This window comes from Polistes fuscatus, unplaced genomic scaffold (assembly GCF_010416935.1).
Source record: "Polistes fuscatus isolate 324 unplaced genomic scaffold, CU_Pfus_HIC Scaffold3, whole genome shotgun sequence".
In the NCBI taxonomy this organism is placed as follows: Eukaryota; Metazoa; Arthropoda; class Insecta; order Hymenoptera; family Vespidae; genus Polistes; species Polistes fuscatus.
Genome location: NW_025113107.1, coordinates 4,685,933 through 4,698,133, shown reverse-complemented (window position 1 = coordinate 4,698,133; position 12,201 = coordinate 4,685,933). Strand labels below are relative to the sequence as shown.

Genomic DNA, 12,201 nt, shown 5'->3' with positions numbered 1-12,201 from the left:
AACGTCGATGACAAAATAATAGGGATATTTATTATAATAAGAAATTTTTTCTTGCAACGCTCAATTTCGTAAAAAAACCTTCTTCTTGACAAACGCTTTATACTTAACAACACATTCTACGAGATAAAGTTATCCATGATTACGTTTGCACATAAGAAGTAGGTAGGTAGATGAACGCATCATCTGGTTCCTCAAATCCAGATTTCACTATACTTACTCCCACATAACGTCTGAACGTTTTCGTAATATCCTGTTGACTTTGTTTTTTTTATCAAAAATAACTAACCAAGAGAAGAATAATGCTTTTTTATTTCTTATTCGCTATGAAATTCGTGAAATATTAAAGAAAAAAACATATAGGCGTACGTGAATCTCCGATCATTGACGTTATGCGAAAATCTGACGTCATAATGTCTCTTCAAACATCACAAAATAAAACAATAGTCTTAGGTAATAACTATGATTTATACGTTTAAATCGTTATACTAATGAAAAGTATTTTCTTATGTTTCAGGTGAGTATCCGGACCTATGAAGTAACCATAATCAGGACAACTCGATAAGCAACAATGTAGGTAATTAAATAACAATCTAAATCAAACATCACAAATTTCTCATTAATTTAGCAAAATGAGTCATAGAATTTATAACCGCGCAAAGAAATGATTTTTAAATTAAAAAACGCTTGAATACTCGACAATTGTTTACAATAATTTACATGCAGACGTAATTCTACGCGATCTGTTAAATATCACAAACGTATTATTCTCGATCTCGGCGCAAGTCGGCAAAATTCAAAAATAGAATAAGAAAGAGATAGATAAATAGATAGATAAGTAACACATAATTCGGATAATTGCAAGTCAATCTAAACCAAAAAAAAAAAAAACATCAGTTTTTTTACTAAATAAATATATGAAAAAAACAATTAGTCATAGGGTTTTAAGCCGCGTAAAGAAATGATTTTTAATCTAAACGAAATACTCGACGATTATTAACAATAATTTACTTGCAAATTCAATTCTACGTTGATCTGTGAAGTATCACAAACGTATTATTCTCGATCTCGGCGCAAGTCGGCAAATTCAAAGATGGAATAAGGAAGAGAGAGATAGAGATAGAGATAGATAAAGAAATAAGAAAAAGTAGAGAAAGAGAGAGAAAGAGAGAGAGAGAGAGAGAATGGAAGAGCCTTGATGCGTGGCGGAGGCCTCGCGGTGTTCAACGAAGCTTCACTTGACTGTAATCATGTCCGGTTTCCTCGGCATCGCTTGGTAATACTTTAAAGAGACATACACCACTGTATGTACGTTCGTTTTACGAGACCCGAGTAGCAGAGACATGCGAATAAATTTGCGATAACTTTCCGCGATAAATTTGTTTTAAGATGAACAACGGACAAACAAACAAACAAACAAACAAAAAATTAATCCGAAGTGAGAAACCTTTCCTGATATATTATTATGTCCGTATGGGTTAATTCAAGGATGCATCATATTATATCTATTCAATTTTTTAATTGTTGTTGTTGTTAAAGCCAACAGCATTAACAATAACCATAATGCAAAGTGACGGGACGTGGAATAAAATTTGTAAATTTTCCTGGAAAGAGATCGTATCTATGTCTATGAATTATTACGTATAATTCTTAATGATCAATTAAATCGATTTTTCTTAAACAATATGATCTCTATTTAATACGATTAAATATAATAAAAAAGAAATACCCGGGGGGAGGGGATCATCATCATAGTTCGAATCTTCTTCGTGTCTAAATCAAAAGCGTGTTACATAAATCGTTAGCAAACTAATGTCGTGGTAACGAATTGATTGATCCTATAATTCCTGGATCATGAATCACTGATCACGAATGATCATCGTCGTGAATGATGTTTCTTGTTATATTGCTAACAACTAACAATAATATTGCAGATCGAACAATCGATGTCATTCTTCGTTGAAATATCTCAAAGTTACTTAGATATTATTTTCTTTTTTCAGATTATTATTAACGGCCTGACGTATGAGTTTCTTTTTTTTTCTCATTTATTTGTTAATATTTTTTAATATTAATGCACTAATGTTAATTCATCCGTCGTATTTTCTTTAAATAGAAAAGAAAATTCCTTTCACTTGGAACGTACATAAAAAGAGGTACGATTTGCTACACTACTACTACTACTACTGGTACTACTACTACTAATACTAGTAATAGTTAGACGGAATCGTTCAAGGTCGTGCGACATGTCGTCGACGACATACGCACTTTTTGTCCTGCGGTTTCCTTTTTTTTTTCCTACGTTATCTTCTAAGCATTTTCTTGAATCACCGTCATCATATCTTTGTCGTCATCATTATCATCATTATCATTATAATGATCTACCCTGTCAATACTTTTTTTGTAACTTTATATAGATAGAAGTAATAATAAATTTCTTAAGCATGCATCAAATATTTTCCTTCACACGTAAGAGTGGAAAAAATAATGGTTCAGTATCGGATGACATAAATTTTCTTGATTTTTATTTAAGAAAAAAAAAAGAAAAAAACAGAAATAGAAAAAAGAATCGACATATAAGCTGGTAATTGAATCAAATATATCTCGATGATATTAATGAAGAAAAAAATTAGTAGTATCGTAAAATTATCTAACATTCAATTATCTAGATTAAATTCAACTAAGAAAAATTAAGGGTTAAAATAAATAAAATAAAAGAAAGAATAGAAAATCTTGCTGTTTAAATTTTAAGTTAGAATTTTGTTAACCTTGACATGATCCGAATCCCCATGAACGTTTGTTGGGCCAAGGCCATAAGCAGGGGACAGGCAGCAGGAAAAGGAGACCACTGATGATGGGAGAAGACGATAGTTGTAGTAGTAGTAGTAGTAGTAGTAGTAGTAGGAAGGAAAGTTACAGCTGTTCTCGTTTTAGTGGCGCGTGCGCCTGATTTAACTGAAATCCTGGTGCACGTTGGATAGGAAAGAAAAAAAGAAGAAGAAGTAGAAGAAATAGGAGGAGTATGAGGAGAAGGAAGTGAAGGAATACAAAAAGGGCAGAGAGAGAGAGAGAGATAGAGGATCTCGTTTATGTAGGTCGAAATGGGGTCCCCTCACCACACCTGATACAACTCAGCAACCTACATATAAAACTGACCAACATTTAGGGTTCAAGTTCACTGGTTTCCATTCTCGACTGGTTGGTTCATAGCTAACTCGACCCGTTGTTTGGTAATAGTAGTAGTGTGGTTGTCCCCTGGTATTGGTGCTAGTTATACTTGTTTTCTGTCTCACTCTTACTCATCCCCTGAGTATCGAAGGGAACAACCGAAGTTCTATTTTGGGTAAGGCCGACTCGTGGTAGGGTTAATCACAAGTTCCATATACCTTTTTTCCTTTATTTCTTTCGTTCCTTTTTCTTCCTACCACTATCACCATCACTACCACCACTATCATCATCATCATTTTCATCGTCATCACTAATATCATCGCTATTACTAAAACAATTATTTCTTTTTCTTTTATTTTGTATATGTATACGTGCATTTTAACATTGTAAATAATTGGGCTCCGTTGTAAATCCTATAACCACGAATATTACTGCACAATTATATGCAATTTGACTTGGTGTATATATATATACATGTATTGACTATATATGAAAAAAAAAAAAAAAAAAGAGAAAGAAAAAACTTTGCTTAATATACGACGATCATTTTCCTAAGTATTTAACAGGCCAACCTTCTCGATAGGATCTCTCCATACGTTATCAGAAAAGTAACTAACAAAAAACAGTGATTAGTCTAGAAAATAAATTCTAGTCAACGTTAAAAATCATGCAATAAAGTTCCTTCGGAGCCTCGAACTTAACCAGTTTTCTCGATCTTCGATCACGTGTTCAGTTTCCTCGTGCATTAACTCGACCTTGTAACGATACATCCTCTCGAAGTCCTCGAAATCTCGATTATAATGCATAAACTGTGTAAATAACGGATCGTTGCACCGCTCTTATAAGAGGGCTATGCTCATTCTCTATGCACACTTATCTACGAATACACATACACATATATAAATATATAGGAAGGACGTAATAGCAAAATCTTTATTTCTAACAAGTCAAATGGAATATTCTAAGAACAAAATCTTACGTATCTTTTTGCTAAGCTATGCACTTTGTAAACTCATATATATGTTGTAAAATTATGTATACGTGATAACATATATATATATATGTATATACATGTATATATATATATGTTGCGTGTAAACGAGTCGATGCGAATGAACCTCAGAGTACCGGCGAGACTGCCAAAAATGAGTCATCATCGCGGTTTCTTTCCAGGAATATCGTTTTGCTTGCGAGAGCAAACGACTCGCAAACGCAGCCGATAACCTCGCACATGTTCAAACGTATATAATATATTTATATGAATATTTGTGTATAGCTGTGAATAAATATATACGTGTTATCGAAGATGTGTAAGTATGTAAATACCAGAAATGACGAATGCAGATGGACGGATAAGCAAGTAAATTAGTGAACCAAGGATACGATTATGTATGTGTATGTATATTTATGGATGAAAACGAAAGAGAGAGAGAGAGAGAGAGAGAGAGAGGCGGATATTTTAACGTTTCTAAAATCGTGGAAGAAACGAACGTTATTACCGACCAATATGAGTAAGCCTTCACTCTCTCGTGAAATGACGTTTTCTGTCGGCATGTGTGACATTGTAAAATACGATTCGCGGACAATTGTGGGCGACTGAAATGTGAGATAAGTGCGATCGAGTGCAATATATATATATATATATATGACCATGATATAATAACGGCCTTTCTTGTATATACATATATTAAATTTGTGTATACAATACGTATCTGGTTATATATGTACGTAATTTTTATACATTTTTTTCCCTCTTCTTTTGTAGTCTTTTTCTTTTTCCTTTTTTATTGTTCTTTTCTCAAGGAAAGAATTTTATTCATTTTCGGGATTAAAAATGTTAAGGTAATGATTAGGATTAACGTTTAATTTTCGTTCCTACGTTCATGGGTAATAGAGTACTTTAATTTATTACTGCTACGTTTATCTAAAAAAAAAAAAGAAAAGGAAAAAAGAATCACATTTACATTTATTTGAGTTTTTTCTTTTTTTTTTTTTTTAATCCATTTTATTATTTTTCGTTTGCGAAATTATAAATTATAAAATTGTATAACAAATATTTTCCTTCTCTAGTTATGTTTCTAACAAATTTTTTAATTATTTGCGATCTTTCTTCTCTCACTCTTTGTGACCCGTTTAAAATGTTACTATTTTCTCATGATATATGTAAAATAATGAAAAAATATGATCCGAAGAAAAGAAAGAGAGAGAGAGAGAAATTAAATAGAAATATGTAAATCTTTCAATAAACGGAAACGCGACAGGATGTTGTTGTGGGGCGATAATACAGTTGCATCCTTCGCGTTTAATACTGTCCAATTGTCAGCTAACGAACCGAACAATAGAATTCTTCGTTTTTTGCAATGATGCGAAAGGATGAATAGAAAAAAAAAGAAAAGGTTTCACTTTTTTGTTTGACAAAAAGGAAAAAAAAAAAAGAAAAACAGAAGAAAAGAAAATAAACCTACGTGCAATACCTTCGAAGAAATTAATAAAAATCGATGAACTATTGTGTCCTGGGAAAAAAATATACGAGAAAAAAAAAAAAAAATAAAAATCCACATAATATCCGTAATAAAAGAATTTCGTATCCGCCAGTAACGTACACTCGGGGGAAAAAAATGTGCCTATAAAATATATACGAAAAAAAAATAATAATTTCTTTCTTTCTTATTTTCTTTCTTTTTTTTTTTTTTTTCATTTAAACTAACTTTCTTTTATTTACTATTTTCTTTTTTTTTTTTTTTTTTTTTTTTTTTTTTTTTTACATTTATCTACTTACTGTGCGTTACTACTAATATAATGATAAGTTTAATAATAACTACATAATTTTAATTTTTGTTTTGTTTTATCTATACATTATATTGTACTTTACTGTAATTAATGGCCTTTAGGGAGCCTAGGCTCTAGGGTCAATAAAATATTATTAAATAAATAAAAAAAAAAAATATCTATTCGAAGCGAATATTCTAGAGAAAAATAGAACTTTCAGTGGGAGAAAAAAAGGGGAGCGTCCTGGTGACTGATGGACGACGTATAAAGAAACACAGAAAGAGAGACAGAGAGATAAAGACAGACAGGAATGGTAGGGAGGGGTGCATCATCCGAGAGGCGAGAAGACCTTGACGAGATGGCAGTCGTTAGTCACCGATAATGTTACTAACGAGACGTTCGAGTGCGCGCGTACGTTCACACGGAACGTATATACACGATCATATATATATGTGTGTGTGCATGCTGATATGTATGTATGTGAGATATACGTTCGCACGCAACGTATTACACGCATACATTCAAACAAAATCATGAGAGGAGTTAGCTCTCGTGCTCTTGACACTCGGTCATTCCATGTTGCACAATCGGCCTTTGCCAGTACAACACATTTTCTTCTCGGTTTTATTATTCATTCTTCTTCTCCTCCTTCTTTCTTCTTTTCATTTTTTTTTTATTTTTTTTTTTATTTCTTTACCTTCTTCTTCTTCTACTTCTATATTACGATCTATCATCTGCCATTTATATATTTTTATTCTTTTTTTATTTTTTTTATTTTTATCATATTATTATTATTATTATTATTAAACTAGGTGTCGTAGGAAGATTGGACGGGTTAAAAAATCTTGTTGAACGTTATTTTGATCTTGTTGAACGTTTCGTTCCTTTTCATTGGGATTTCATCAGCACAACTGAAATTTTTCTTATAACTTATTTCGACATATACATATTATATAAAAATATAAAAAAAATACATATTATATTAATTTTATTTTCTGTACAAGATAAAAACCAATTAAATCATTATTATTATTATTTTGATTATTTTTATTTGAGAAAAAAAGGAGAAGAAGAAGAAAATAATTATCACGACGAGAGGATACGCATAGTGACCTTGATTTCGATTGACATTAAATACATACATTTTTTTTTATCCCTCCCACTACCGACAATAACCTTACCCCTCCGTGATCGGTGATTGGATGCAAGCTAATGCGTAAAACTTTTCTCTGAATGAATTCCTGGCAACGTGTTCAGTGTTCTTTTTACGGTCCCGCGTCATTAGTCACGCTTGGCATGCTACCTATAATAGGTAACTATGTGTTCAACTTCGATTCCACCTTGACTCTTCTGTTCTTTTTACAAATAATCTAACTCGACAAGGTTTGTCCTTTTTGTACGAATATACAAGATATTATTTTCCTCTATAATTCTTACAATTAGATATTTTTTCTTTTCCCTTTTTTTTCCTTTTTTTCCTTTTTTTCTTTTTTTTTTCTATTACATATTACATTTCGTAACACGATACTCCGGTGTATTTGAATATTTTTTTTCTCATACAAAACTGAATACCCAAGATTGGAAATAACATTTTCATTCGAGTATAATCATTTCGATTTGATTTCTATCGTTTTTTAATATATCGGAAAATGTATTTGGTTTATGCGGGACAATAGAAGTGTTTTCGTAAAATGGAAAGATTTGTTGTTGTGGTTTCTGGACTACTGCTGAGTTCGAATCATTGAATTATTGCTTTGAGGTGTTGAAAAAACTCGGACTATTGTGAGAGGATTGTAAATGACAAGTGTTTACAAGTTTTTAAAAGCTGTAAAATTTGTTCCTTTTTTTACAATGAAAAGGATCCCAACATGTCAAGGTACGATGGGATTTGGTTGTGAATATCTTTATTTCATTTCAGTCCCTTTTTAAGTAAAAATCGAAAGATATTTTTTCTGAATGAAGAAAAGATCGGACTTCCGATAAATGAAAGGTGTGAAGTTGGTGATATTTTAAAATAACAAAAACATACTTTGTATAGGAATAGTCAACTTCATCTCGATCCCAAATTTCTTCTTGTTTTCCTACTTGACACAACCAACATAGAAACGATTAATCTCCAGTCTAGCATATTACCTGCATATTTGAACTATGCCAGGTCAACTAGTAGGACATCGTATATATACGAAAATTACACTTTCATATTTGACGTTTATTACCAATTCGATACCGAGCACGATTTATTGAATCGATAATACCATTAAATCGTTTTCAAAAATAAAATCCAATTTTGATCATTGGATAACGAGAAACATTATACAATAAAAGAAACAGAAAAGAAAAATCATCCATGAATATTTTTTTTCTCTCTTCCAAATTTTATTCTATATTTTCCTTTTCTTTTGTTTATTTTTTTTTTTTTTAATTGAAAAACAAGAAATCTATTGTTGAAAATAGATCGAAGACGTCTCTTACGTCGTAACAGTCATTTTTATCCTTTCCTATAAAGTTAGTTGTTTAAAAATAACATTGCTCGTTTTTTTCTGTATTTTTTCCTTTCTTCTATAACGAAAAGAGAGAAAACAAGTTCAAGTTTATATTTGCAACTAATAACGCACGTCACACCGCGAGACGTTCGAAAATAACATTTATGATAGCGAGTATTAGATCGATATCATAACACGCGCGTGCCTTGATCCATCATACAATGAGAATGACGAATTTCATATATGTACGTACACGTAATAGATATAACAATTATTTCCACGCTTACGCTTTTATTCCTTTTTATTCTTTTTCCAAGAGACTCATTCGACGTAATCATTTTTTCGCTTTAAGTATTTTATAGATGACGCGTATATCTAATAGAGTGAGAAATAACAAAAAGAAAACAGGATCATCGATCTATTGTCATCGGTTACGTCAATTATTTTTATTTCATTCACGTTTGTTATAATAAAAATTAGAAGAAGAAAAGTACTATTTAAAAATGTTCATAGTAATCGAAAATTTATCGAACATCTGAAATAATTTGAAATCGAATAAATTTGGATTCAAGATTTTCATTTGAAAAAATAAAGAAAATAGAAAAACCTAACTTTATTCTCCTCCATTGGATATTTAATTACATTTGATTTCTCGTTATTGTCTTTTACGATATATCCGTTTAAGGAGTTTATTAATTAATATAAATGTTAATAATCGTGTATGGTAAAAGTTGTTCTCCGTGGTTTTGAATTTTGTACTAAATAAAGTTAACACGCGTATAGATGAGAAAAATACGATTTGTAATCGTGTCAAACGAATTTATTTTTGTTGTAATCGTAAACGCGTTGTTAAAAATTTCCACAATAACTTGACCCAATTTTCAAATTTTACGTTTTACCACAATCCTCGATTGAAATATAAAATAAACATAAACGAGAAAAAAAGAAGTAAAATATTGTAAGGAAAAAAAGAAAATAGTATGGTCAATGATTTCGAAGCCCATTGAAATATCTTTTCAAAAGATCCTATTTTCCCCCTTCTAATCTTCTTCCTCGATCTCGTCAACACGTGCAGGACATTTGGAATTTAGCCCGACCGGTTTTCCAGGCTCGCTGGGAACCGAGGGTCGTCCTCATTTCTCTTTGGCCGTGACCCACTCACCCACTACTACTACTACTACACTACCACCACCACCACCGCACCAGCATTTCTTCCACCTCTACCATAACTACTAGAATATACCACTATACCAACTTGGTATCGTCCACTTACTACTACCCCTTGTTCTGACGATAGTCCAGGTTCAAACACAGACTTTTATAAGATAAAATTTACTTAATAGGATACATGAATTGCATTTTCACACCATACACAATTTCATTTTCCACATTCCGTGTTTACTTATTTATATTATATAAATATATATGTATTAGTGTTGTCGTCACGAGTTTCCACGCGAAGTTTTCGAGGACGCTGAGTTAAATGGCAATGTGTTCAATGTAGTGGTTTAGTGGTGGTGGTGGTAGTGGTGGTGGTGGTGGCGGTGGTGGTGGTGAAGAAGGATTGCTCTCGTGTACGCTTGGGGTGTAACAGGTGGATGACGTCATCGACAGGATAGCAAGCAAACCCTCTCTCTCTCTCTCTCTCCCTCTTTCTCGATTTATCTCGAACCAACCACGGAGAAAGCACATCCCTGCATCTTTGCTCTTTTCTTTCAACCCTGTAAACCGAAATAGCTGTGCCGTCGACGTCATTAAACAAATGCAAACGCGACTCGAGTATAGATATCTATATATGTATGTGTGCATGCATGCATAGGAAAAATCTTCTTATTCTTCTTTATCTCTTTCTAGGATTTTTTCTCTCTTTTACTCTTTTTTCTTCTTGTTTTTCTTTTTTGTCGAGGTTAGAATTCTTTAGAGATGCACAAAGTTGCAAGTTCGAGAGTTAAAAATAGATATTTACCTATATACACGTACGTGTCTTTTTAAAATACATTTTCATGCATGAGCATATTTCTTACGTTAATATGATGCAAATCTTGACGTAAGTATGTGTATATATATGTTTTTACTTGTATCTTCGTTTGATTGGCTTTTTTAGGTCAGTGCTCCGATGAGAAATTTTTCGATACATTACGATGCGTATTACTTTATGGTTTTGTTTTAAACTAGATATCGTCATCTTACCCGATGTCAGGAATAAAAAAACGATGGAGAAATAAATTTTTGTATCTCGCAGAAAAGAAAAAACAAGTGGCTTCGATTTGATTTAAACAATTATTTGGATGGATTATATTTCGTTGGGACCGATTAGAATTCTTTCGTAAAAATAAAATTGTTGTCTTCATCGAGGAGAATTGTAGGGAAAAAAAAAGATTTGAAAAATTAATTTCTCGACGTAAAATAGAAAGATTTGATTGAGGAATAACAAACAAAAAAATAATGAAAAAGAGAGTAATACTTTATCGTAACGTATCTTCAAGGTATTGTATTATACTTCAGATAGAAGTGTAACAATAAACAACGGGCAAAGGTCACGAGGAATGATTAAAAAATTTTTCATGATAATTTGAGAGTAGACAGTGAAAAATGTGCGATGAAAATTGTTGTTTCTCGTAACACAACATGCTTGCGAATTCAACGCGAAGATCGTTAAATGTGCGTTATTGTTGTTTCCTGGAAATCCATCAGTTGTTTCCTTTTTTACTCTTCTTGTTCTTTTTTCTTTTTCTTGTTTTTTTTTTCATTTCTCCCTCCCACTTATCGTTGTTTTTCAATCGTGAATTAGAGAAGAACGAGAATCACATTTGCGAAGAAAGAACGTAATATATGACACCTAAAACTATACAAATGCATCCAGTATTTTTGTCTACGGTATTAACATCGATGACATTCTTTCGTGGAAATAAAAAGAAACAAAATGAAAAAAAATAAGAAAAAGCAATTCACCGTTCTTATTATTCTCAAATAATAATAATAATAACTTCTGTAACGCATATACAAATTTTCTTAGATTTTGAAACGAAAGCTCACACTTTCAAGATGAAACGCATAAGATCTAACGATAGAATCCAAACTCGGTTCTTCAGATTCCCACATCTTTTTGTTAAAAGGGCCAAGAACTAGTGATTTTTTCTAAGAATTTTGGTGGGGACGAAAAATAGGGGAGAAAAAGGTATTTGATTCAAGGTCAATGTCATCGTTCTGAGCGCGTTGCACACGTGTAAGCGAGGGGTAGAGCAGGAGAGGATGGAGAAAAGAAACAGAAAATTGAAGACAAGTATGGGGGAACAAAAATGGATAGGATACAAAAAAGAAAAAAGGAAAAAAAAAATATATGCAACGAAAATGACAAATGATTGATAAAAAGAAAATAAAAGAGCAATAATTTGCAATATCGATGAGGATAGAATAAATAGGAAAAAAAAAAAAGAAAGAAAACAAAAAATAAGATAGAAATGAAGAATCGTAGAAAAGCTCGAGAAGTTTCGTTTGGCTAATAGGTGAGCAAGGGGCGGCAGGTAAGCAAGCAGGCAGACAGGCAAGCAAGCAGGCAAGCAGGTACAAACAGAATAGGAAATAATGAAAGAAAGAAACAGAATAAGAAATAGAAAAAGAAAGAGAGAGAGAGAGAGATACTTCTATCTCTCTTCAGAGTGGAACCCGATGCAGGGTGCGCGTCGACAGTGAAAGTTTTGACAAGGCGGCTCACGCGATTGGCGGATAGGAAGAAAAGGTGGGGGATTGGTTGGCTGGCTCAGTGGCTCACGGCGTCGTTCAT

The 12,201-nt window shown here is 32.4% G+C and overlaps 1 protein-coding gene across 2 annotated transcripts in view; it reads left to right on the top strand.

The window, feature by feature from the left end:
* LOC122519931 (ecdysone receptor-like) overlaps positions 1 to 1,144 on the top strand; it is a 103,343-nt gene extending 102,199 nt beyond the window's left edge. Inside the window, exon 4 of one of the 2 annotated variants that reach the window (XM_043639754.1) lies at positions 515 to 1,144. In XM_043639754.1, coding sequence (XP_043495689.1) covers positions 515 to 534 — 20 coding nt within the window. In that variant the 3' untranslated portion in view covers positions 535 to 1,144. Of the gene's footprint in view, positions 1 to 496 lie in introns of both variants that reach the window. The other variant, XM_043639753.1, reaches the window with a different exon arrangement.
* Positions 1,145 to 12,201: the final 11,057 nt, after the last annotated feature.